Below are 25,442 nucleotides of genomic sequence, written 5' to 3'. Positions count from 1 at the left end.
AGAGGTGACAGGCGAACTCATTTTTGTTGTTGATTTTTCTTTGTTAAATGGCATTTAATATATAAAATAAATATCAAAAATACAAGTCTTTGTTTTACTATGGTTGCAAATATCAAAAAATTTCTATATGTGACATGGCACCAGAGTTAAGTTAGGATTTTTCAAAATGCTGACACGCCGAGCTCAAAAGGTTCGCCATCACTGCTTTAGGTCCAAGGTTTTATAGGAGCACAAACATTGATGAAGCCAAAGAACACCAACAATTCTGCTGTAACGCTCACCCAGGATTCATTTCCAACCAGGCGTCCAGCTGACTTGCTTTGGGTGCTTCCGGTCCAAACAGGACCTTGCCGGTTTCTGTGTGAGTTACTTTGACGGGAAGGTCACTCATCTGACTGCTCTCATCTATCGGCTGGAAAGGAGAGAAAATAACAAAACACATCACCCTTTGGTGTTCTCCCAGTTCTGTGCGGGGCGGCATCTCTCGGCCTTCTGGCTGCCGGCATCTGAAACCCTTTTTTGTGATTGGAAATGTCACCAGTACAAGACCTCAGCTCCCCCAAATGGATGCACTCCCATGGCTCTGAATTGGGAGCTAGAAGTTCAAGGCCCAACAGGCACACTGGCAGGAGGGCAGACCCCAGCAGCGGCAGAACCAGGACGGTGGTCCTGGCTGAGCCAAGCTCCTGCCTGCTCCCACATCAGCCACGTCCACACTGACCATTGTGTGTATAACACCAGGTGTGGCTTCAAGTCCGGCTCTCCAGGCTTCCTGGAGGTCTGATGAATTACCCAACATCCTGTTAATACATTCCCTTGCTACTCCCATCAGGCAGAGATGATTTTTGTCATTTGCAACGAAGAACCTCAGCCCCCAAATAATAACACCTCCCCTCAGAAAACAACTAGGGCAAACTTACGGTTTCAGAGAGAATGGGGAAAGAAAAAACCATGTAACTTGTATCATCTCATTACTGGCTGGTATGGCTTAGCAGAACCAGTGTCCTTGACCCAAAACCAAACCACCAGGTAACCAGACCAACCATTGGTAGCTGGGCGTGTGATAAAGCCGAAAGCTCCGTGCATCTGAAGTCTGCAGAATAGACTGAGCGGAAGTTCATTATCAGACTCTCCATGAAAAATGGCTTGCTCCAAAAATTAAGCGAATCAATGTTATTGGAGAGGCTGCGTTGAACCTACTTCAGAGAATACACTGTTTCATGAGGCCTAAGGGTGGAGTAATCCTCCCCAACCCAAGTGACTGCTACGAGTTGGAGGGGATTATGCTTCCGGGACAGGCCCCAGGCAAGATGTCTGTTTGGAAATGCTTGGCCTGCGAGTCTTTCAAGTTATCTATCTCCATAAAAGTTACAAAATCCAATGTTTAGACTATTCATTAGTTCCAAACATTTTCTTCTACATTATTCTTATTTGGAGTTAAATAAAAATGACAGGAAAAATAGTGTACTCTAGGTTACTGTCTAAATCTAATGGGAAACGAACCTCCCCTCTTTTCCCTCTAAGTGCTGTCAGAATAAGACACAATAGATCAGCAATTATCCACAAAAATAACCTTTGAAAAGAGAAAAGGCTCACCCTAGCTATCATTGTTTTTCTTCCTGTACGTGTGCGAAGGCCGCACGGTGGTGAACACCATTACTTTATATGCCAAGATGGCACTTCTTCCTCATTAATGTGAAAGGTCACCTGCATGCTCACACGGCAGAGAAGGAAATCTACCATTTACTATCATCTCCCACGGAAGAGCCGTACTCCGTGATCTTGAACTACTATAACACAACTTCCGACTGCTTCAGACGTCATGCCTCAGAGAACACTGGGGGCCCCCCAGCTGGAATGATGACTGTGGCAGAAGCACTGAATGAGTGGCACATCAGTGGAATAGGAAACTTATTTCAAAACAGCCTGAGCGAGAGGTCCGCTTCGCCCACTGCAGCACACAGAGCACGCATGTGCTGAGATTTAAAGGAGAAAAAAAAAGGTGTATGTCACAGGCCCCGGATCAGTAGGTAATTTTCCCAAGAGGTGATAAGAGATAAAGTGCTCTCGCAGTAACATGTTACATCTCTCCCCGGTGCTTGTTAGTCACAGACTGATGTGAGGCTAGCTTAGGTCAGGCTGGGCTTTTACAAATTAGAGCGTTTCCAAGTGCTCTCATATAGAGTATTCTTCCCCCTTAACAGCCCACGGAGAATTTCTCACACATCAGACATTTATCCCGACCCTTCTTTCCTAGGGATGGATTACAGCGGTTAAGCAACATTTACTGTTCAAAGGGTTTCTGCATAGGCTGGTGGTTCCAACCTTTCTCCTGCATCCAGGCTGCTCACATTCACAATATGTCTCACGTGCAGTGATTCTAGAACAGGAAGAGGCAACCCTCCACCCACCCAAACCTCCGAGCAGGTTTATGTGAATCTGCGAGAGGCTTGAAGCACGCTCCCTCCGCATCCTGCTCCGGGAGTATGCCTCCTCGTGTGAATTGCAGGCAGGGAACTTGGAGTTTTCAGAGGGGGAAAAAAAATCCAATAAATGAATAACTGTATTCTCATGATTCACGAGACTATTGGAAATACTAGAAAAAAAATTAGGAACATGCTGATGAACTGACAAATAGAAGCTACATTGTAAGCCTACAGAAGATGTCAAAAAAATAAGTTAACAAGCCCAACCAGCGTGGCTCAGTGGTTGAGCATTGACCTATGAACCAGGAGGTCATGGTTCGATTCCCGGTCAGGGCACATGCCCGGGTTGCAGGCTCGATCCCCAGTGTGGGGCCTGCAGGAGGCAGCCAATCAGTGATTCTCTTTCATCATTGATGTTTCTATCTCTCTATCCCTCTCTGAAATAAATAAAAATAATACTTTTTAAAGAATAAGTTAACCAAATATGTTAATTGGTTGGCTTATGGAGTATTATAATTTCAAATTAGTAATAAACTAAGGAAGCTGGCTCACTGTTTATGCTCCTGTATCATTTACTGGGCAAATGTAATTATAGAATCACTTAAGACTTTACACATTCTATGTATTCCAAAACATATGCTCATATGTGCACAGACAATTCTCAAATGGTACATAAGAAACTTAACATCAGTTGATGGGTAGTCTGAGAAGGAAGTAGATTACTTTCCCGTGTAACCCTTTTATACTATGCTAATGGACTACTCTTCTTCGCTTAAAGATGAGTGGCTGAGTGACAATAAAATTAGCACACAGACAATGACGTGTGTGGTAAGGCATGGCAGGAACTCACTGCGCAGAACACAGCAGAAATGGACGCAAAATCCCTTACCTCTCCATCTGGTCCCAGGGCAGATTCTCCTCCCTCTGCGTTCTCTTCGGCCTTCTGTGAAACGACAAGGTGTCACATGTCACGGGGCAGCCCAGAGGTTGGGGACAGGAAGGGCTTCGCGGTAACTCTGGGGTACGTCACAGCGCTGCATTACTACCCACCCTCCCACCCTCACCAAACGAAGCTTAATATTCATGCCTTTCATTTTTTATTTATTTTTTATTTATCTTTATTGCCGAAAGTGTCATAGATGTCCCCTTTGTGGTGTGTGTGTGTGTGTGTGTGTGTGTGTGTGTGTATTTTCCCATTGATCCCCTTTTAGTTTTACTTGTTTTCACCGTCTAAGACAAAGTGTGTATTTTATTAGCAACTTGCAGAGCGTTCTTGAAAGCCAGGTGTGATTCAAGGCCAGCACACTAGAGATTTGTGGGTTGTGTCTTCTAGGATCCAAAGAGCTTAAGGCATTGGCAGTCCTGAGAGAGTGAGAGCGAGAGCAAGAAAGGGAGAGAGGGCAGAGGCCGCAGTGTTCTCAGGTCTGGCGCTGGGAAGACACATCCTGATGCAGTCAGCAAAACTTTCCTATTCCTTTAGCGGGTTTTCTGAATATGTCCACTGAGAATAAACTCTGAACTACTCTTGAGTCATAAAAATACAAAATGATATAATATTCTGTGAGCTCTCCAAATGTTTTTCATTCTACCCAATGGGCTTTCATAATAGAAAGTATTTACACAGTGGGCATATGGGGAAATCCGAAGCAGATACTGTGATCTCATGAAAAATTCTGTCATCTGCTGTTTCTTACATATTCCAATCTCTTAGTCCATTAACCTCTGAGAGCTGCAGAGGCAGCTACATGGAAAGCTAGGATTATGCCACATTTTGTATATACCCAAGAGAGTCTTATCTGTAATATACACAAACTAGTCTAAACTGTCTTCCATTTGTAGCGACTTCTTTAACAAGTGAAATCTTTCACATCACCTTTATAGAAGACTTATTTTAAAGTTATTGCTGGAAAGCTATACTACTACTTCAGGGCAGTATAATGAGAAGAGAAAAAAACAAACTTCAGTTATTTGCTTTATCAAGACATTTAAGAAAATAAGCTTTCCTCCCCCGGACCCTTTAGTTAATTAAAAAAATATATAATGATACAGAACCAATATTAACTCCACTTGTTTACTTAAGGCATTGATTATATAATACATATTTGCTTTCCATGTAAATAACTCAATTGTCTCTTGACAAAACAGCTTTTATAGAAAATGTTTAATGTCTAAAATTCAGCCTTTTGGCCATACTGAAGAAATGCAGTTTCCATAAATGTTTGAAAATTCTGAAGTTCTCTTATAACTTTCTTGGGTGTAGGTGTGTATGCTAAAGCACGAGGCACCAAAGACAGAAAACAAAACGCTCCCTCTGGTTATGATTTCCCAAGAATTTAAGTATCTATTCAAACCACCCCAAAGTGAACATGTTTACAAGCTCAAAAGAAATGATCAGTATCGAAAAGCACCAGGCCCTGTGTCTAGGCTGCAAGTATAGAGGGAACAACAGCAGAAAAGACTCAGAAAAGAAACCATCTCTACCACCAACCCCTGGAGCTTTCACTTCTGGAGTTCTCGGGCACAATCTTCAGGCAACTGTTTTAATTAGTGGGAGAAAGTCAATTAATCCCACCATTCTTCCCATACAAATCAGAAATGAGCTACCAATTTGGCCAACAAAGGAAATCAAATGAGACAATGAATAAGCCAATTTCCAATAGCTAGCTAGTGGAACTGGATCACCATTTCAATGAATAGCACCTTAAAAAGCTTGAAGGACCATCAATAATAAAATCAAAGCTACTCTGAAGGATACTTTTCTATGAATATGCTGGAGACCACTAAGCGTGTTATCTCAAAACTGCTTCATAATCAGGCCCTTCCATTACTTAAAATCCTCTAAACTGACTTAAAAAATAATTCCACTAGGTATCAAATTTGAGAAGCACAATGTAATATTACATGTAAGAAACTTGGTTCTGGAATTAGACAACCTGCATTTGAATCCCAGCTATGTCACTAAGTGCAAGAGACCTTCACTGTATGACCTTGAGCAAATCGTGCCTGTCTTGGTCCCCATCCTCCCTCCCTCTTTTAAAAAAAATTATGGGGAGTAACAGTCCCTGTTACCACATAGAGCTGCTGCAGGACTGGATCACTATTTCAATACATACAATTCAATGTCACATATAATATACAATGTGAGCATTAACCTCTACAATGTAAAAGAAACAACAGTAGTCAGAGGGCTGTTTTCATATGGATTTCTGTCTGTTCTGTTCACTTATGTATGCCCACACCTACCAGAGTACCCGCATTTAAAGGGCACTAAGTAAATATTTGGTGAATGAATGAATGAATGCAAGCAACAAGAACAATGCATATGATCAGTGAACTATTATTATCATTGTAATTAGGTCCCAAAATATTTGCAAGTGAAAAGGTTAAGAACACATTCACAATTCCTCATTGCACTGGCGCTCTGTGAGACTTCTCTTGCATGCCCTGTACAGTATTTACACCAATTCCGCTACGTTGTTATATGCGTGGAAGCCAGGTGGCAGTCTACTCTATGGCAAGAGATGCCAAGTTCTCCCATCATGCTTTGTATTCTTTCAGTTTGAAGGTTTCTGGTTGGTGTGCTTTCATAAATCCATGTTCTCATATCAAACTGGTATTTTATTCCCTCCACCCCTCAAGAAAAACAAAACAAAAAAAACCCACTTCCCTTTTTTGGGTTCAAGATGAACTCCAAACAGACTAAGCACCTGGTGAAATGGCTGCTAGTGCCTGAGGGATTTTCACATAGAGTAATCTGGATCACGTGACTGCAAACACATTCTATCAGTATCACTGACCTGAGCGTACTTCCCCTGATTAAAAACAAAACACTGGAGTTCATTCATTAATTAGGACTAAAGGAACTTTGCACTACCTTCTTCCTACCTGCAAAAAATTTGGAACTAATTATGCTCAAAGAGGTAGAAAGGAATGTAATTAACCTAGTCCTGGGAGGGGATATAAAACAAATTACTCTTAACTAAAAGACAATTCGGGTTCCTAATTCCAAAGGCCAATGTCAATTCATTCCTTCCACCTAGAAATGTTCAGGAACAAAGCTGTGTGCAAGGCTACCCATCTTCCTTGCAGAAGCTACATAAAACAATCAGTGATGGGGCCAAGGAGGGAAAGAAATTCCTCCTTTAAACATGAAAATCCTGTTTAAATTGAACTTAAGAAAATAGACTGCAATGGGGCACTTTATTTTGATTACCACAACACAGGCCACAAACAGCCTCGTTTTGTAAACAAACAGTTTTACACCAAGTAATTTACAATCTATATCATAAAGTGAATTTCTTTTAGCCCCAGAAGGTGTTGTTATATTATGCTGAAACAACATTCAAATGTGCTGGCCTCTTAAAGACTCGTTCCATTTCAATGGAAACCTAAGCTTTCAGAAATTCACGGGGTTATTTTTATTGTCATTTAAGTGGACCACTGAGCATTCAGATAGGAGATCAGGCAATAATAAAATACCCAAGAATATCAAATTAGCAGGCAACTGCACATTGCTTTGGTTGTACCTTGCAGAGAAAACCAATTCTAACATTCTGACTGAAATAACTGGTTGATCCAGTTAAGCAGGACTTGGATCCAAACTTCTGCTTTCACCCCTTCCGACACTGAACTAATCAAATCTAATCACCATGGCATTGTGTTCACCTATCTTTACGCAGTCACTGCACTCAAGTGCCCAGAATTACCTAAGATCCTCTCAAATACCTACGAAAATGTCCTTGTAGAGAAAAGCTGCAATAAACTATGTCATCTTTGGGGGGAAAATGTAAGACATAAAAGAATTGAGAAGAACTGCAGAGTAACCTGAATTTAAAACAAATGTCGCAACAACATTACTATTTTGGATTTGATGCTCTTCCTACCAAACATTACACCAAGAGGCTTTTCTGGTTTGGGGATATCTAAAAAAGAAAAAAAATGCATCTCCTATCACTATATTGATCAATATATTATGCTGGAGCCTGGCTGGTATGGTTCAGTGGTTGAGCATCTACCTATGAACCAAGAGGTCCCGGTTCAATTACCGGTCAGAGCACCTGCCAGGGTTTCAGGCTCGACCCCCCGTGGGGGCCATGCAAGAGGCAGGTGATCAATGATTCTCTCTCGCCATTGATGTTTCTATCTCTTGCTCTCCCTCTCCCTTCCTCTCTGAAATTGATAATATAAAATATATAGCTGGAAAGGTTCCCCCTCCAAAACATACCGGTCCTGATTTTACTTATGATTGTGGTTGATGAAAGAAAGAGAGAGGAAAAAGAAGTTTCAGAAAGAAAGGGAAACACCACACACAACGAGAATGATCTGGCCCAGAGTTCTGTCCCCCACGGATTCTCTGAGGCGTTCCTGTTAGCGTTGTGGGCTTCAAGAAATGTCACAAATAAGTAACAAGGACATAGTTCTGCTAGTATACACCCCATTGAAAGATTTTTTTAAAATAGTTTTATTGATTTCAGAGAGGAAGGGAGAGGGAGAGAGACAGAAACATCAATGATGAGAGAGAATCATTGATTAGCTGCCTCCTGCACGCTCACCCGGAATCAAGCCCGCAACCCGGGCATGTGCCCTGACCGGGAATCGAATTGCAACCTCCTGGTTCACAGGTTGACACTCAACCACTGAGCCACGCCTGCAGGGCCCATTGAAAGATTTGAAAGACAGAATTAAATATTTATTTCTAGCCTGAAGTCCACAGCTCGGGAAGCTGAACTCTAAAGAATGCCTAGACTTTTAAGCAGGAGGTTCAGGTCACAGGTGGCATAGACTCCTAACCACAGCTTAAGGAAAAATACATCCTAAAACCTTGCAAGAAATGCCTTATTGTCACCAAAAACTACTCTAAATCAGAGGCCACATAATTACAAATTCTCTTTGCAGAAGCTGGGGAGGGATAAGCAGGATTCACCCAAATTAATAAATCCCCTTTCTCACTGTAGGCCTCACTAGTGTAAGAACCTGTCATTACCCAAAAAGGCAATATTTGATTGATCCTTGACCAGAAAAAAAAAATGGTGGCTATTTACTCAACATCACAGAGAATATACAGTAAAGGGGGGAAAGATTTTCTTTTCAAAACCCTACAACTACATTTCAGTAACCATGATCCTACATTTACCACAAAATGGCTTGATAAAATAGCTAAGATTTACTGAGTACTTACAATGTGCCAGGAAACACAGAAAATTCTTTAGAGAAACTTTCCCATTCAATCCTAACCAATCAATCACCTTCTGATAGATCGAGAGACTGAAGTACTAGAAAACAGATCTTTTAATGAAATACCCAGTAAGGAATAAGAACAAATTGGTCTGATATGTTTTCTTATGCAGTTATGGATTTAAAAGATTGTGTGCTAACATGATTTGGAGAGCGGTCCAATTTTCTGAATTAGCCTGTTCAATCCTATGTTTGTATAAACCCCTGTGGCTTCATCTAGCCCCTCCCCGCTTTTATCCTGTTGTCAGTCACTCAGTAGATGTTAGAGAATAGGCATGGCAAAGGTCAGAAGCCTCAAGGTCCCGCTAAGTGCACGTAACAGTGCCTTCATCCTGCCCCCTTGCAGAGGTATTTCAATGCTTTAACAATTATTCCTCCTCTAACTCTTAAGCAGATATATACAGTTTACTTCTTTTTCTTCCATTTCAAGGGTATTAATGGAAGACCAGGTTTAGAAGGAGAAGTTTCAGAATAATTTATAAATACGTACTTCATAGAAATGGCTCTAACAGTGAGAAGAGGAAATTAAACAAGGTCATGGCAGGTTAAAGGAACCCCACTCTATTATTCACTAACAACAAGTAAACACAATATACTCCTAATGGGGAAAAACAAAGGTTTTTTCTGTTACACGGGGGCTATTTTAAAAAATTATACACTGAGTTTAACACAAAGCAAAAAGTAACCCTTTTCCAATTACCTTACAAGGTCAATCATACTCAACTTTAATAGCACAGCTCTTGAAGTTCTTACAAATGCTGCTACCAGCTCGATGCTATTAGTTCACTGGGTCAGAAAGGGTTTCCTCAAAGCAAAGATTTATTGATGCCTTTCCTAATTAAAAAAATGCAGTAAGGTTCAGCATGTCAGTCCTATGGGAAAATGCTGAAAGGGACAGCACAGAATTTTTAAGCTTCCAAATGCAGTTTCCTTCCAGCCAGAGAAACTGCAACAAGTAACTCTCAATCCTTCACTCTAGTGGAGGAAAGAACCACAGGTCATACCAAGTGTCCAACCATCGGCTTCTGAAAGCACGCGCTTTCTCTGCACTGGTAGAGGTGCATCTGGAATTGGGTAACTCACTCTAAACTCAGTCTCAAAGCCCCGTGAAAGATACAGCTTTATCCCATTTCTGCCAGCAAGATGGCCCAGGAAGGTGATCCTTAGTTCCGCTGAGAGCAGAGAGGGCCCAAATGCAAGGCATCCTGATAGCACGGCAGCGAAGAGGTAAGGGCTGTTCATCAAGGGTAAGTTTGCATCTTCAACCATGTGAGATCATCAATGGGAGGTGCCCGAGATAGCACAAGGCAGGCTGCAGTGCTTGGCTATTATTATTCATTTGCCAGGAAATCAGGAAATTGTTGACTGGCATTATTCCTTCACCTCATTCACCTCAGATTATAATTATATATTTAGATGCATATTTGATTAATGTCTGTCTGTCTGTCTCTTTCTCTCTCTCTGATTAAATTGAGAGGGCAAGAGTGCTATCTTCACCATTACATTCTCCTTCTCCCAGCATCCAACACACTGCATCTCCACCATAGTAAGTGTTCAGGTAACAGTCATTGAGCAAATGCAGGAAAGAGAATAAGTGCTACTAGCAAACTGGAAGGCAAGAGTTTGGAGGTAGAGAGCCAACCTAGAGATCATCAGAGTCGTGAAATGAAAAATATGACAGGTTCATGCTCTGTATAGATTAACACAAAAATAAAGCCATAATCATTATCACTCAACTATGTATCTTTCTACAATGATATAATGATCTACCACTATGGCAGGAATCTATTAATTTCAAGCCAGAATTGGGCCATTAGTTTTTAATCACAAAGAAATGTAGAATACAAACATTAATATTAAAAATGCTAACAGTGACCTTTCTGTGACAATCTCTGCAAAATCCATGACTAAATTCAGAAAAACTACAGCTGCCATTTCATGGGGTCCACTTATGGAATCCTATACAATAAAAGGCTAATAAAGGCTAATATGCAAATAGATCAAACGGTGGAACAACCGAACAACTGGTTGCTATGACGTGCACTGACCAGCAGGGGGCAAGTGTGTGCGGAACACGGCGGGCATCGGCAGCAGGCAGCAGAATGTGGAACATGGAGGGCGTTGGCCATGGTGGGATGGTGGAGCAGGTGAGCAGGGGCACCGGACCAAAGCAGGTGAGCCTCTGGTGGTTACTGAAAATTCTTTGCTCCAGCAGTCGCACCCAGGACTCACACCTGCTACGGGTGCCAGCCCTGCTCGCACCTGCTGCCGCCCCGATCACCCAGCACCATCAGTGGGTGCCAGTGGCGGCTGGTCCCGATCGCCCCTCGGGGCTTCTCCACCTCCCTCTGCTCCTGAGGGGCGATTGGGCTGACAGCCGCTTCCCGCACCTGCTTTCGGCGCTGGAGCCATCGTTCACACCCACTGCTGGCACTGGCCCCGCTTGCACCTGCTGCCAGCCCCGATCACCCCTGAAGACTTCTTCACCTCCCCACGCTCCTGAGGGGCATTTGGGGCAGCAGCCGCCGCTCGCAACTGCTGACAGCGCTGGCCCACTTGCACCCGCTGCTGGCGCCAGCCCTAATCGCTCCGTGCCTGTCAGTGGGTGCGAGCGGGGCTGGCGCTGTCAGGGCATGGGAGTGGCAGCAGCGGGAGTGGGGCTGCTGGCAGACAGGGAACCGGGGACCACAGAAGGAGGGGCCGGGCAGGGGCACGGAGGATGGGCCGAGACCCACCCCTGTGCCCACCGCAGCCCACAGTTCAAGGTGCACGAATTTGTGCACTGGGGCCCTAGTATTACAGAATTGTATCTGTTTGCCTGTGTGCTCTTCACTAACTCTGAAAGTGTCTTTTTAAGTTAAATATTTGGAGCTGCAATTTTGCAAAGTCTATAATGCTACCTTGACAAGAAAATGAGGTATTCCTCACCACAGAAACATCTAAACCCAAGCCCTGAGACACCCCTCATGCATCTTCACCAGAAGGGAAGCTATCTTCTACTACAGGGATCAGGAGCAAGCAGGCACCTTCTCAATCATGCATGCCCCTCCTTCATTAACAAACAGGTATGAGAATTCAGGAGCCATGAAATTAATTATTTTTGGAAAAATATTTTGCTCAATTATTCAGTGCAGAGAATAAACAATTAAATGCTACCCCTCCTCAATCTTCCCAATTCTGAGGAAGACATCCTGCTTGTATCCGGGCCAATTAGAATTTACCATGGAAACAAAACATCAACCAAGAGCTGTTTGCAGACTACTTAAGCCTCAGAGAAGAGCTATATTGCAGGCCTACACTAGCATGTTGCCCTTGAGTTGGGATGTAGTATCTGTAGAGCAGAAATTCTATATCTTACCTTTCACTTCTCATGACCATTAGGACATATTTTACCTAAGAGTCTTGTTTTCCAACATCACTTGAAACCCTGACCTGCACACTTCCCTGAGTGGGACACAGGGCTGCTGATCTAAATGAACAATTCTGGCATTGCTGGCTGTCCAAATAAACAGGCTGAAATGTGTTCCAAAAGTATCCCAAAGCTATCTCTTATGTCTTTCTATGGTTTCTTTCAATCTGTACACTGCAATTTCTCCTAACTTTTCACTTTAGTTTCTTAGCTGAGCACACTGCCGCACGACATCACAATTAGGAAAACAGTTCATTGTGCCTGTGTTTTCTCTCTTCTTACTGAACATGATGTGTATTTAGTTTTTAAATACTGTGTGAAACAATGGGCATATGAACCACATTGTTACAGTTTAATAACTCCTACCCATTACACCCTCATCTCCAATTTCTAGTATGCCTGATCAACTCTTTCACACCATACCCATTTATAGGAGCAATTTCTGCAACCCAGTGATCTAAACCTCTTCTTCGTGTGGTAAGTGTATATATTAAAGAGCAATACATGCGTGGAACTGGTCCCTCCAGTGGGTACTCACCTTCTTCCTCCTCCTCCTCTTCTTCTTCTCCTTGGCCGCCTGGGCTTGCTTGTGCTCCCAGACCAGGTTGGTGAGGTTGGCCACATACTCATCGGTCTGCTGTAAAAGGTAAGCTAAGCGCCTGTCTTTCTTTTGATCAATCAGTTTTCGGTAGCCCTCTTCATCTTCAGCCTGTTAAGGAAAGAAGCCAGATCAGAGCCTGATGACAGTTTGCAGATGCTTTTTCCCCTCCCCCTGGCAGTCTGAACTCCAGTGGTGAGTGCAGCAGAGCGAATGCTCCAGGCTGCAAGGGTTCCCACACACAGGGGACCGGGCACACACAGGGGAGAGCGATGCCTACATCCCGGGACACCGGGGTTCGCGGCCAAGTCAGGACACAGGGCCGCAGTATTTATGTGGTGTGATGGAGCACGCTGCGTCGGCTCTTGGTTCTGTGTTTCTTTAACAGCACAAAAATGTTAAAATCAGACAATTCACCATCTCAAGTTTATTCTTAACTTTGTATGTGGGAAATTTTCAAATACGATCAAAAGTGGAGAGAATGAGTATTTCTAAAGGCAAAATAATCAAATGGGCACTGAACAAATAACTTCTTATACGTAAAAGCATTACACACATTGTGGTTGATAGGGGAGGTCAAATTTGGGGGATTTTTGTCATAACTGGCACTGTCCTTTGGGCCTACGTGACTGGGGACAAGTCAGCTACTACCTGACGTCTGATACTACCCAACAATAACACAGATGCAGTAATTCCCACCTCCACCTCCCATTCAGCCACATTATGAGGTTAAATGGGGTAAAAGCTCTGATATACTCTGCGCCATTTCAGGAGAAATCTTTTGTTTATGTCCCAATAAAAGGAAACCTGAAAAATATTTTCCTCTTGTGACACAGGATAGAGAGAACAGGCCGCAAACGCCTCAGGAGGCGGCTGCATTACAGAAGGGCCCAGTGCCTTCCTCAGGGGTGTCGCTCCAGCCTGTGCCCGTGTGACAGCAGGCTCACCCCTCAGTCTTGCTGCTGTCGGCCCCGTGGATAAGCACGAACCTCAAATGCTATTAGAACTCTAATTGCTTTTCGTTATGGTTGATCTCACTTGAAGAAAGAGTGATAGAAAACTTCAGTTTCTCTGTTATCTGTATATTCCATCATTTAATTGCAAAAATTAATGATTTGCAAATGCCTAATCATTAGTGTCAAACCAATCTGTTACTGAAGTGCTAATACAGCTTCACGTCGGTTGAATCAGACAAATCTGACTGCCGACTGCTCAGATTCCTCTGAAACAGTCTCCCGCGCTAATGAGACATTTCTTGGGCAGTCTTCTTCTTCCCCCCAAAAGGAGAGGAAGGCGGGAGAAGATGGCAAGATTTAGTAGGACCTATTTTAAAATATGGTGTTTACTCTCTGGGACCCCCAAAATCAATGAAAACAAAATGCAAACCTTAATATCAACGAGGAAGAAAGACACTGTCACTTGGAATTCCCCCAGGACATAATTATAGGGTGAGGTTCATAACTTTCTCTTCATGCAGGACTCGGGAGCTATGTCCCAGACAGAACCTGCAGGTCTCCTAGCACTCCAGATCACACACACTTGTGTAAAACCCACAGTGTTGTATGAGGTCCGATTACAAAAAGAAAAAAAAATGCCGACCAATGAAATCAATCAATCTCTTCTGTGATATACATTCACTGAAAAATAACAGTGCAAAAATAATAACTCCTGACTAACCTCTGACAATACCCTCCCGCTGCTATAAACAAAAAGCAACATTTCCAAATTAACGAAACAATCACTTTTTGCATTGTTAGAGAAAAATTTCTGCCATAAAAAAAAGACATCAGGTTCCAAGACACAACGTAATGAACTATTCATTCAAAACAACGTGTGCCATTAGTCTCAAAGAGGCAGTATTTTAAAAAGAACTGCCATTTCCAGCCTTCCAGATCTGGTTATCAAAACTCCCAAGAGATACAGTACCTTCCTTTACGTGAGAAGCTAAATCTGAGCAGCAATGCCATCCTAGGACATGGGAAAACTATATGGACCAGCTGTAACCCAAGATGTGTGATGTGCATTGTCCAGGAAAGAGGCTGTTTGAGCTCCATCCGCATCAAGTTAAGGGAACATGGTCATACATTTGGTCAGCAGCTTCTCCTTTCTCCTTCTACTAGGGCATGTTTAACACTCCCAGTACAGGATGCGAGCGGGCATTTCCCGGGCTCCTCACCATCAGTCTGCGCATCCTCTCCTTCTCGATCCGCTCCGTCTCTTTCTTCTGCTCCCTCTCGGTGTTGGCGTGCCACGTTGCCACCGCTTTGGAAAGCTTCTGGATCTTCCCGGCCACAGAACGATGGTACTCCTTGAAATCTTTCGCATGTTGCAAAATGCTGTTCAGGTATTCCTGAAGGATCCCAAGGGGAGTAGAAAAGAATACTGAAAATCCATTTCCCAAGGCCCTGGAGGTTTCAGCCCAGCCCACTCCAGGAAAAAAACGCTCAGTGTGCATTTCACGTGCATTTCACAACAACAAAGATCAGAAACCTGGGACTATTCTGGGATCGGGGCCCTGGTGTGTGTCTCCATAGCTGAGCGCGAACTACCCGGCTGGTGGGAGAGATGACCTCTCAAAGTTTATTTTCGTGCCAGCCTGTGGAAGAGTGGTCTCTGAAGCTTTGAGGGTGTGACCGCATGAAAATGGAAAGATAAAAAATGGAGAGGATAAAAAGAAAAAGGAGAGGAACCTGAAAAATGAAAATGATAAAATTAAAAGCCAATCGTTCTCAAATAAACCTAAGGGACATGGGTGTATCCAGTGAGAATTATGTTATAAAAGTAATGTTTCCTCTGCTCTGAATCTCTTAGAGTCCCAGCAGAGCAGCTAGGCCTGATACTCCCAAGGTTGCAGGTTTTGATCCCCGGTCAGTGTACATGCAAGAAGCAACCAATGAATGCATAAATAGGTGGAACAAAACAATGTTTCTCTCTCGCCCTAAAAAAAGCAATAAAAAAAATTTAACTATCTTAGAATTGTGACTCAAGATTTTATAGGAAGCTAAAGCTCCGTAAGTAATTGGTACATATTTTTTAAATAATGGGGGAGGGGAGTGTATCCTTATGTACACTAACTCTGACATTTTTTTAAAACGAACCTAGGATAGGCACTAAACTGAGCACAAAAAGACAAATAAATTATAGATAGGCTTAGGAAATCAAATCCGACATCAAAATATTTCCAAACCCCTAGAAAGGAATGTTTCTAAATATCTGCCCCTATAAAACCTCCAACTGGGCCCATCACAGAGCCCTGGACACCATATTTGTCTGATATTAAAAATAACTCTTTGCTTTCTTCTTTCCAAGTTCCCCAGGATTTTGCTGTGGGAATCCCACCCAGACTGCAGCTTTCCAGGGGAATAGGAAGGTGACACCTGATTGGAACAAAGAAAGCCCAAGTCACCTGGCCTAAGTGTCCCCGACTACACAATGGAGACTATGTAAGCTCCAAGGGACTTCTCTGCTCTGTGATGCCCCCTCCGCCCACCACGCACGTTTCCAGCCCTTCTGCTCCAGCCGGTTACTGAGTTGGACGTGTCTGTAAACACGAGGACAGGCAGAGCCAGGCCGTGGTACCTGGTGCTTCTGCCGGCGCTTCCGCTCCTGCTCGATCTTCTGCTGCTTCTCCAGCTTCTCCGTCATGCGGGCTTCCCTCAGGGTCTGGCGCTTGCTCCGCTTGTAAGCTTTGGAGTTCAGGGCCGTCTCGAGGGTCGTGTCCCGCCGCATGCAGGCCACCACCTCCTGCCTCAGCTGCGGGAGGAAAGCAGTTAGAGAGGCTCCCTGTGCAGTGGCCAGACCCCTGACCGAGTTCTCCTTCTCTCGTTTCCCCTGAGTGGGGCAGAAGGGGGTTTCTACAGGTTTCTCACTCACACTTGGCCTTTTTAGTAAATAAAGGGACTAAATCATGCCAAATTTATGTGGCATGGCTTTTTAAGATGGCATAGCTTTTCTTTACAAATAATTCAAGAAAAGAAGCAATAATAGCATCACAACATTAAAAAAATAGATATTTTAAATAAAGTTATTCATCCTATTTAATTATTCCAATGATACTAATTAGTTAATAAGATTTAATTTTTTTTTACTTTGTCTTAAATGCCATACTAACGGGCTCCTCGTTTTTAAAAAGATTAACTTTAACGATGCTCTGCAAAATGAACAGAAGGATTACTTCCTGCTCATGGACAATGGCAGCAGATACTCAAACAGTGTTAATTCATAGTCTCACCTAAAAGACAAGAGATACAAGTTTGGGCTTCTTCCCAATTCTCACAATGATATTCTTTGAAAGATATTCAAAGTTTAAACTATATCACGAACTTTTCTTAGGTGATCATAAGTATAATAACTTATCCATTTTGTATGTTATGTGGTGATAGAGGGTGGAAATTGAAAATATACATCAAAATAATAATTCAATTGAATCTGAAATCAGCATGAATTACAGCTCATTTCATTGGGAAACTTCTTAGATAATAGAATTTTTCAGTAATATCAAGCAAAAATCAGAGACTAATAAGAGTCTAGCATCGTGAAGCTAATTTGAATATAATGTTATTCCTAAAAATATACTTCGGTAATATTTTTTAAACAACATCTTATCAAACACTTCATCAATGCATTTTATGAAGTCACCTATAAGAAGGAAGAAAATGGAACTCAGAGACGTTTTCTCTCTTTGCTTTTTTTTTTAATTTCTAAAAAAAATTTTTTTTAAGTTCTAATCTACTCTCACAAACCTATGACCAAGCAGCACCCAGCCACACTGATGCCCCTTGATGATATTATAACCAACTAGAGGCCCAATGCACGAATTTTCATGCAAGAGTAGGCCTTCCTTCCCCCAGCTGCCAGCACTGGCTTCCCTCTGGCATCCGGGACCCTGACTGGCTTCCCTCGGGGCCACCCGTAGGCACCAGGGACCCGGGCTGGCTTCCCTCCAGCCCCAGCTTTGTCAGGAAGGATGTCCGGAATGACATCTGGAAGATGTCCAGTCTATTAGCATATTACCCTTTTATTATTATAGATCAGGCAAATGTACTCCCAAGGTCATATGACAATAGCAAGTGAGGTGGCCTTGTGATTTTAATCACATCCTCCAATAGATCAAGTCATGCAATTCACTTTCATTCATTAGTAACTCATTTTGCATGCCCTAGGATAGTGATGGTGAACCTTTTGAGCTCGGCTTGCCAGCATTTTGAAAAACCCTAACTTAACTCCGGTGCCATGTCACATATAGAAATTTTTTGATATTTGCAACCATAGTAAAACAAAGATTTATATTTTTGATATTTATTTTATATATTTAAATGCCATTTAACAAAGAAAAATCAACCAAAAAAATGAGTTTGCGTGTCACCTCTGACACGCGTGTCATAGGTTCGCCATCACTGCCCTAGGGCCTTAACCAAGCAAACCCATCTGACTGATAGGAAAGTGCCCCTTTTCCCGTTTGGCTAAATGAGGCAGCCTGCAGACCAGAAGACCTGCAGACAGGGTCCTTAAGACAAAACTCACCAAAGTGAAAATCAGCTCTATGTCATTCCACTGGTGTCCTACTGATTTGGCAATTCTAAAGCGGATCATTATGCCAGTGTTTATTAATCAGTGACTACTATGAACCATAGCAGGAACAATAGGTAATAACTCATTGGTTACTCAGTGCCTAGGTCTGACAGGATCAAATGCATCAAACTTGTGTTGTGGTGAATAATCAAGTTACAAGACACAGGTTTATGTATTTCTATAAATGCTGGACTATTAATAGCAGAGTGGCGATTGTCTTTGTTAAATATGTTCCCGGTCATGCTAGGATTATACATTGGTGCTTACAAAGAAGCTCTCATCTACCACGTGATTGTTTTTCTTGGGAGTCATAAGGGCAAATACGAGCTATCTCATTTGTTCTCAAGGTTTCGTCCACGATAACAAACCACCATAACTCTGACTTTGTAAACCATCCTGCAGGTGGGAAAAAATGTATCTGATACACAGGCGAGAAAAACAGAATAATAAGCAGTTTGTCTTCAGTGCTTTTAGCTCTTGCTGCTGGTCTGAAAGATACACGATGTTACTAAGTTTCTATCTTTATAACAATATTGAAGAGACTTAAGGAAACACGCCGATCTCCAACAATTACATTCATTTCTTCCGCCTCAGATTTGCTGGGGAAAAGGTAATACCTGACGTTGGAAATTGAGTAACCGAAGTGCTTTCAGTTCCACGGTTGCTTTGGTTCGTAAATCCGGTGGCAAAGAGCCAGGCAGGTTTTCCAGTTCTTGTATCCTGTGAGCTATGCGAGCCTGGAGCCTAAGGGAGATAGTAAAACAGGGGCGGGAGAGATGGAAATATACATTACAGTTCAGTCTTAAATGACAAACAGTAATACTAGGTTCAAGTTCATGGCAAAACCTATCCCAGACACTCATGGCTGATTTCTGACACCCAACCAGATTTTCTGATGTTAAACGGAGAAAAGCCACCGTTGCATTAATGCAGACAGGTGCTATATGTTGCTTAACGCTCTGGTCTTGGACATAAACTTTCTCTAACACCCAGGAAAAAAGGCTCATGATACATGTAGGAGGAACATCAAGTGCCACTGCTCGCTCTGAACAGAGAGAGAAAGTGAGAGGCAGGAAACTCTGACTTGCTCCAAAAAGCCCAGGCAGCCACTGGCAGGCGGGCAGAAAGTCTCCTTTCCAACTTCGGGTTCTGTCCTACGGCAACGGGGCCGTCTGCCCGCCTTGCCAAGATGCTGATGATGACGGCTTTAAAGCTGAGAGAACAGGAGCACTTGTAGATGCTGAGGCCACAGAAATCGGCCAACCCAAAACATTCAGAGAGAGCCCTCCAACCACAGCCACTTCCTCTCTGAGCAATGCTTGCTGGGGGAAAGAAAAGGCAACTTAGGCGTTTTTAAAAATCAGGTTCGGGGCAGCAGCAACTAGCAAAGTAAACAGCATTTAAAAACTGGGAGTTTCTAGAAAAGGACTGCTGGGGATTCTCACTTTAGACACTATCAAAAATATAATTGCAGGTAATTTCCTCATGAGGGAAAATAGGAGACATCCCACTTTCTTCATTCATTTGGAATACCAGGACTGTTACTCACAGAAACGCCTGGTTCTAGAGTTCACCTGGATTCTTTTTTTTTTGCAAATAATTATATGCCATTTAAATCTATTTTGGGAACTATCTTCTCCAAAATTTGGGGCAAAACCGTCTTGGAAGAGACTTCAAAAGAAAGAATAGTAATAAAAAAGACAGTAAGCTAAACTAAGTTAACATGAACTGCACTGCGTTAAGTACATTTGATGCACAATTTTATCTAATTCATTCTCTCTCTCTCTCTCTCTCTCTCTCTCACACACACACACACACACACCCCCCTCAAGGTATAATGGTGCTGTTACTGATGGGAAAACAGAAGCCTGGCGATGTGAAGAAACACGCTGACTTCAGAGCTAATAAAGGAGGTCTCTAGACAGAACCTCCTTTCCTGACACTGAACCACCACAGGGTAATTAAAATAGACTAGCTGAGAACTTTCCTGGATCTCTACTATAAACGTTGATCATTTAAGATTCTGTTAAAAATTAGTATTATGGTTTCATCAGCTTTTACGATGATGTGTGTGTGGGTGTGTGTGTGTGTATATATATATATATATATATATGAATATGAAGAAGTAAAATCTGTGACTTAGATGTGCAAAATATCTTAGGATTTCATATGGTCCAAATATCAAAATGATTGTTTAAAAAAAAAACCCCACAAAAAACAACTTCGTTATTTGCCTTGGTAGAGGAATAAAATGTAAAATGTCCTCTTTTTCAAAATTTTAATGGTAATAAAGGAAATGCATTGTTTTTCATTGATTTAACTGAAAATAATATAACAGATTCCTACTTTATTGTATCCAGATCAATTTCCTAAATAGCCACATAGCCCCAAATCTCCAAATACTGCAACAGATGATGCATCTTAACAATTAAGATATCAAGAGAAAAACCTTTTGTGGATTTTTTCAAATATATAATTTAAAGGAAGTAACTAAATGAAACAATTTCCCTTTTGTAATCAGGCTGTAGTAAAAGGAAAATTAAATATAAAGGGGTGAGATGAGGGCCAATGATGGGGTATTCTCCTTCCTTGGTTCTAGTCATTTCAGACCTTTTGCATTTGAAAAGCCCAGAACCCAAATCATCCCCTGCTGTTCTGGTTTACTCTCTTGACAAAGTGGGTCAGGTGCTAAATTAAAGGAATAGCTGTGTTTCCTTTAATCTTCTGAAGAACTAAATAAATAATCTTAGGACAGCTGGACCGACAGTGTAGAGATTAAATCACACTGATCTGTGGGAGCTGAGGAGTGGAGGGGGGGAGAAGGGAGGTGGGGACTGGGGGTGGATGCGGCCTTGGGGGACTGGGGCACTGCAGTGGGTGATTTCCTGCTCCTTTCCAAAGGACCTAGTCACTTGTCAGTGAATCTCAGATTCCCCAGCACAAAAGAATCTCTTTTTCATGAAAGGGAGACAAGAAGTACAGAGTACAAACGTGAGAAGTATAGGGGAAGGGGAGGGTGACATTATATGCATTCAATTCAGCATGTGGGGGGTGGGGGTGGGGGGCCAAGGTACAGGAGGGGCTTCTTTAACACAGAAAAAGTTGTCTTTTGGTGGTGGTAGTTGTTAATGGAAATCTTCATTTTAAATAATGCTTCTCTCCCGACAATTTCATCTTCCTATCAATGGGATTCAGCAGGTTGCCCGATAAAGAGATTCAGGATTCTCAACTTGTCGAAACAACAACAGCCGTAATACTGCCTGACTGCAGGAGGCTCATTTAGTGTCCTCACGAGCTCAGAAAATTGAAGCAGAATTAGGTCACTCAAGTTTTTCATACAGATTGAACAGTAAATCAGGAAGGGTGACTGTTCTGGCAAGAAAAAGAGTTCCATTAAAGGCAACAGATATTTTGTTCAGGTCCAGAGGAGAAGTTTATGATTCCTGCAGGAGAGTTATTTGAACAGAAAATGACACTGGTACATTTTGTTCCTGCAAGGAGCTGAGTGACACTTTTAAGAAGAGAGCGAGGGAGGGAGACCGACTTTTTGTAACTCTGCTGATAATGTGGCCCTTGGTAATTTTTGAGCAGGAATTTTCAGGGTTGTAATGGATACCAGGGAGGACAAAACGGAAAAAAAAAAACACCCTCAAAACACTGGCTATCTTTGCTTTCAGAAGCAAAATTCTGCCTTGATAAGCAGAGGGCTGACAGAACACAGAAATGCTCTTCCTTCGAATCTGAAATCCATCTCCCATGCAAACATTTGTGGAATTAGTTTACATGCTAATGTGACAATGCCTGGAGCCCTTTTGCCCAAACATCTAACTCTCAGTGGAGGAACCGAAGTTAGGTATATTGTTGGGGCAAAGGAAGTGTGCCCAAAAGACAAGACACCCAGACGAAAAGCACTGGGACATCTCTCTGACACTCACTACGGAGAAAAGCAATAAAGTTCCTTTCAAAGAGAAAGGCTCCAATTCAAATGGGCAAACTGTTTTAACTGGAGACTTTGTACAGATCTGAGGCAAACTATTCATATGCACACACTTATTTATGCTATTACTAAATAAAGAAGGCCAATTTGTCAAAATCCTTGCATGATGAACAAGGAAAAGCAGCCAAGGGACTTAACGTTAAAAAAAATCTAAGATTCTGACAATTTCCTTTCAATTTTCATAGACAAGATAAGTGATATATAACGGTCAAAGGAATGAACATCTGTTAAAGAATTTTTGACAGATGACTCTGCTCACACTAAAGTTTATAAAATTGTAAAAGAGATTTTTTGTTTGTTAATCCTCATCCAAGGATTTTTTTTCCCCATTGATTTTTAGAGAGAGTGGGAGAGAGAAACATTGATGTGAGAGAGATATATTGAGTGGTTGCCTCCCAAGGACCTGACCAGGGTCAGGGATTGAGCCTGCAACCGAGGTCCTACAACTGAGATCCTGCAACCGAGGTACGTTCCCTTGCCTGGAATCGAACCCAGGACCCCTCAGTCTGAGAACCGATGCTCTAACCACTGAGAAACCGCCTAGGGCTACAATGGATTTTTTTAAGACCTTGCTCAAATCCTTGATCAGAAGGTACAAGTACACTGGGCCCTTCCAGTTACCAATGCTACAGGCTAAGCAGGCCATTCTCTCCAAGAGGGGCAAGTGGAAACGCCTCCAAGCCGTCTTTACAAGGGCCCAAGGGTCTTAATCTACCCTTTTTAAGAGAAAAATTTCACTAATCTCGGCAGGTGAACAATTTATCTTTGTATCGGCAGAAACCAGCTGTTGTTCTATAAAGAAGCTAGAACATGCCCCTGCGATGTGGCAGGTGCAAACCTGTGCCCCTCAGGATGGCCATGGGAAACTCAGTCCAAAGGCCCCTCCCACTGTTTGGACCCAGTGCTGCCAGATCAATCATTTCAAAAGCCATGCAGCCTCACAAACAAGGAGACATTTGTCAAGTCATAATACTATGAAAAACAGCCATTCCACCACACTCTACAAGGCATATAGTTTAAGAGATACTGACAGATACATTATTTTTTTTATAACTATAGGCGTGAAGGACAAAAGCTTTTCTAATATTGGAATAGGCTAAATAGTACTCTTAATGCTGGATACCTATTAAGATCACTTCCACCTATTAAGATCACTTCCAAAAAAGGTGCAAAAATGAGCTCAGTACAAGAAAGGTCTGTAATTAAAATCCTGGTGAAAATGAAAGAAAAATTAGAAGCCAGTAAAACACACACACACACACACCACAGGTTGAATAAAGAAAAAAAATACAGATGCAATTCTAGATACAGAGAGTATCTCTGATGTTATGAAGGTAATTCACATGACTTAACAAAGGTACTGGTAGGTTTGTGCCTTCAGGGTAGGGAAAAAAATGTTCACTCTTAGGAAGTCAGAATTTTAGAGTAAATGATACTCTCTATCCCATTTACTGTCTTTTAAAAATTGCTTTTGATTTTTTATAGCAACATAAAGGATTGTATATAAATATAGTTTTTCTGTCCAGGAAATATTTGCTAATATTTGACTTTATAATACACAGCAATTATTCACCCAACAAAACCAGCCTATGAACACTGAAATAGCTACAGATGATGAGCATCTAGCTCCCCAGGGATACATGAAATGCTGGAAACAGCAACATAAAAGCTCTTAATTGAGGATTAGCAATAGTAATGAGACTACAGTTACACTCTTCATAAAAAAACAAACAAAAAAAACACAACTGCACACATTTAACGACAAGTTACTGTGGTTTCTTTCAGGATAACTAACTCTCAAAGCTGATAGCTTAGTATTTTAATCTAGTAATGAATATATCATGCGTTTTTCAATAAAGTTTAAGGTAATGTTTGAAAAGGGAGCCTATTACATTGTTACTAACATTCTCTGTAATTTTTAAACTCTAATTTTCTGTTCAATTAAATCATTTTGGGGAAATAATACTAATAGCTAATATGTATTAAACGTCTTTGTGTCATTTTATCTCCTCCCACAAGAAATACTCGAAGATCCTCTTTTAACAAATGAGGAAATTAAGTCGCAGGAAAGAGATGGAACTAGACCAAGGCAGCACAGCTAGAAAGCGACGACCATGATTTCTGCTAACTCCGGAAACATGATCTGAGCTTTGCTTTCATTTGACTCAGTACTTGCTGGTCTCCCTTTTGGTTAACATTAACCATGTACACGAGGGGTCGGCTAACCACGGCCTGTGGGCCAATCCTGCCCATACCCTCTTTTTGTAAATAAAGTTTTTTTGAACACAGTCAGCCCCTTATCATCTGGGCTGCTTTCTCACTCAAAGGCAGAGATGAGTAGTTGTCAAAGAGATCATACGGCCCTGCAAAGTGTAAAATATTTACTACCTGGACCTTGACCGAGAAGGTTTGCCAACTCCTGATTTAGATAAATGTGCCAAATCAGGTGAAAATTATGTGTCTGGAGGAAGAGTTTAAAGGACCCCATATGAAGGCACTTACATAGGGCTTACTCCTAACGTTGGACCAAGGCATAGACCAAGTGCTCGCTTCAGTGGCACATACACTAAAAAGGCATACACCTAAATAATGCATGAATTTAAACGAAATATATAGTATACCTACCAAAGTGTACTTTAGTATCATGAAGGTCAGGCCAACACAAAACACTCAACATCTGACCAACTTGCAGTCACCAATCAAGGACAAGCTGGCAAACTAGATCAGGCACCCCATAATCTGTGTGAGACAACCACTTAGGTTCACATCCCCAGCACCTAACACAGTGCCTGACCACTCACAGGGGTGGATAAAGGTGTCCTGATTAAATGAGTGAAAATCACAGAGCTGCCAACCCAGAGCCATCAGAGAGCCCCCCGCCACAACCACCTCCCCACCCCACTGTGCTGAAATCATTCCCATCGCATGAGTTTTGGCCTCTGCCATCATCCTTGGGTCTTTCCCTCAACCACAGAGAGGAGCAACGAAAGCCCTGGGAGACTGCATCCACCCCCAGGCTCGGTGAGACTCGCAAGAACCCCCCAGGGCCGGGGTGCATTACCTATATTCCCGCTCCTGCAGAATCTCCACGGGGTCCAGGCCTTGCGGTTTCTGAATGGGGCTGATCCGGCTCTGCTTCTGCTGCAGCTGCAGGATAGGCGAGGGCTGCCCGGGAGCGGGCTGCGGCACCGAGGGCCCAGGCACTGC

General features: G+C 42.4%; 1 protein-coding gene across 1 annotated transcript in view; it reads right to left on the bottom strand.

The window, feature by feature from the left end:
* The window catches only part of SMARCA2 (SWI/SNF related, matrix associated, actin dependent regulator of chromatin, subfamily a, member 2), a 185,147-nt gene that overhangs the window by 130,362 nt on the left and 29,343 nt on the right, over positions 1-25,442 (bottom strand). The window contains exons 6-12 of the mRNA XM_015566893.1: positions 25,297-25,438; positions 18,856-18,982; positions 16,247-16,420; positions 14,844-15,017; positions 12,608-12,778; positions 3,316-3,369; positions 282-412 (exon numbers count right to left, since the gene is read on the bottom strand). Coding sequence (XP_015422379.1) covers positions 282-412; positions 3,316-3,369; positions 12,608-12,778; positions 14,844-15,017; positions 16,247-16,420; positions 18,856-18,982; positions 25,297-25,438 — 973 coding nt within the window. The remainder of the gene's footprint in view (positions 1-281; positions 413-3,315; positions 3,370-12,607; positions 12,779-14,843; positions 15,018-16,246; positions 16,421-18,855; positions 18,983-25,296; positions 25,439-25,442) is intronic.

This window comes from Myotis davidii, unplaced genomic scaffold (genome assembly GCF_000327345.1).
Source record: "Myotis davidii unplaced genomic scaffold, ASM32734v1 scaffold83, whole genome shotgun sequence".
NCBI classification, from domain to species: domain Eukaryota; kingdom Metazoa; phylum Chordata; class Mammalia; order Chiroptera; family Vespertilionidae; genus Myotis; species Myotis davidii.
This window is presented reverse-complemented; position numbering and strand designations above follow the sequence as displayed.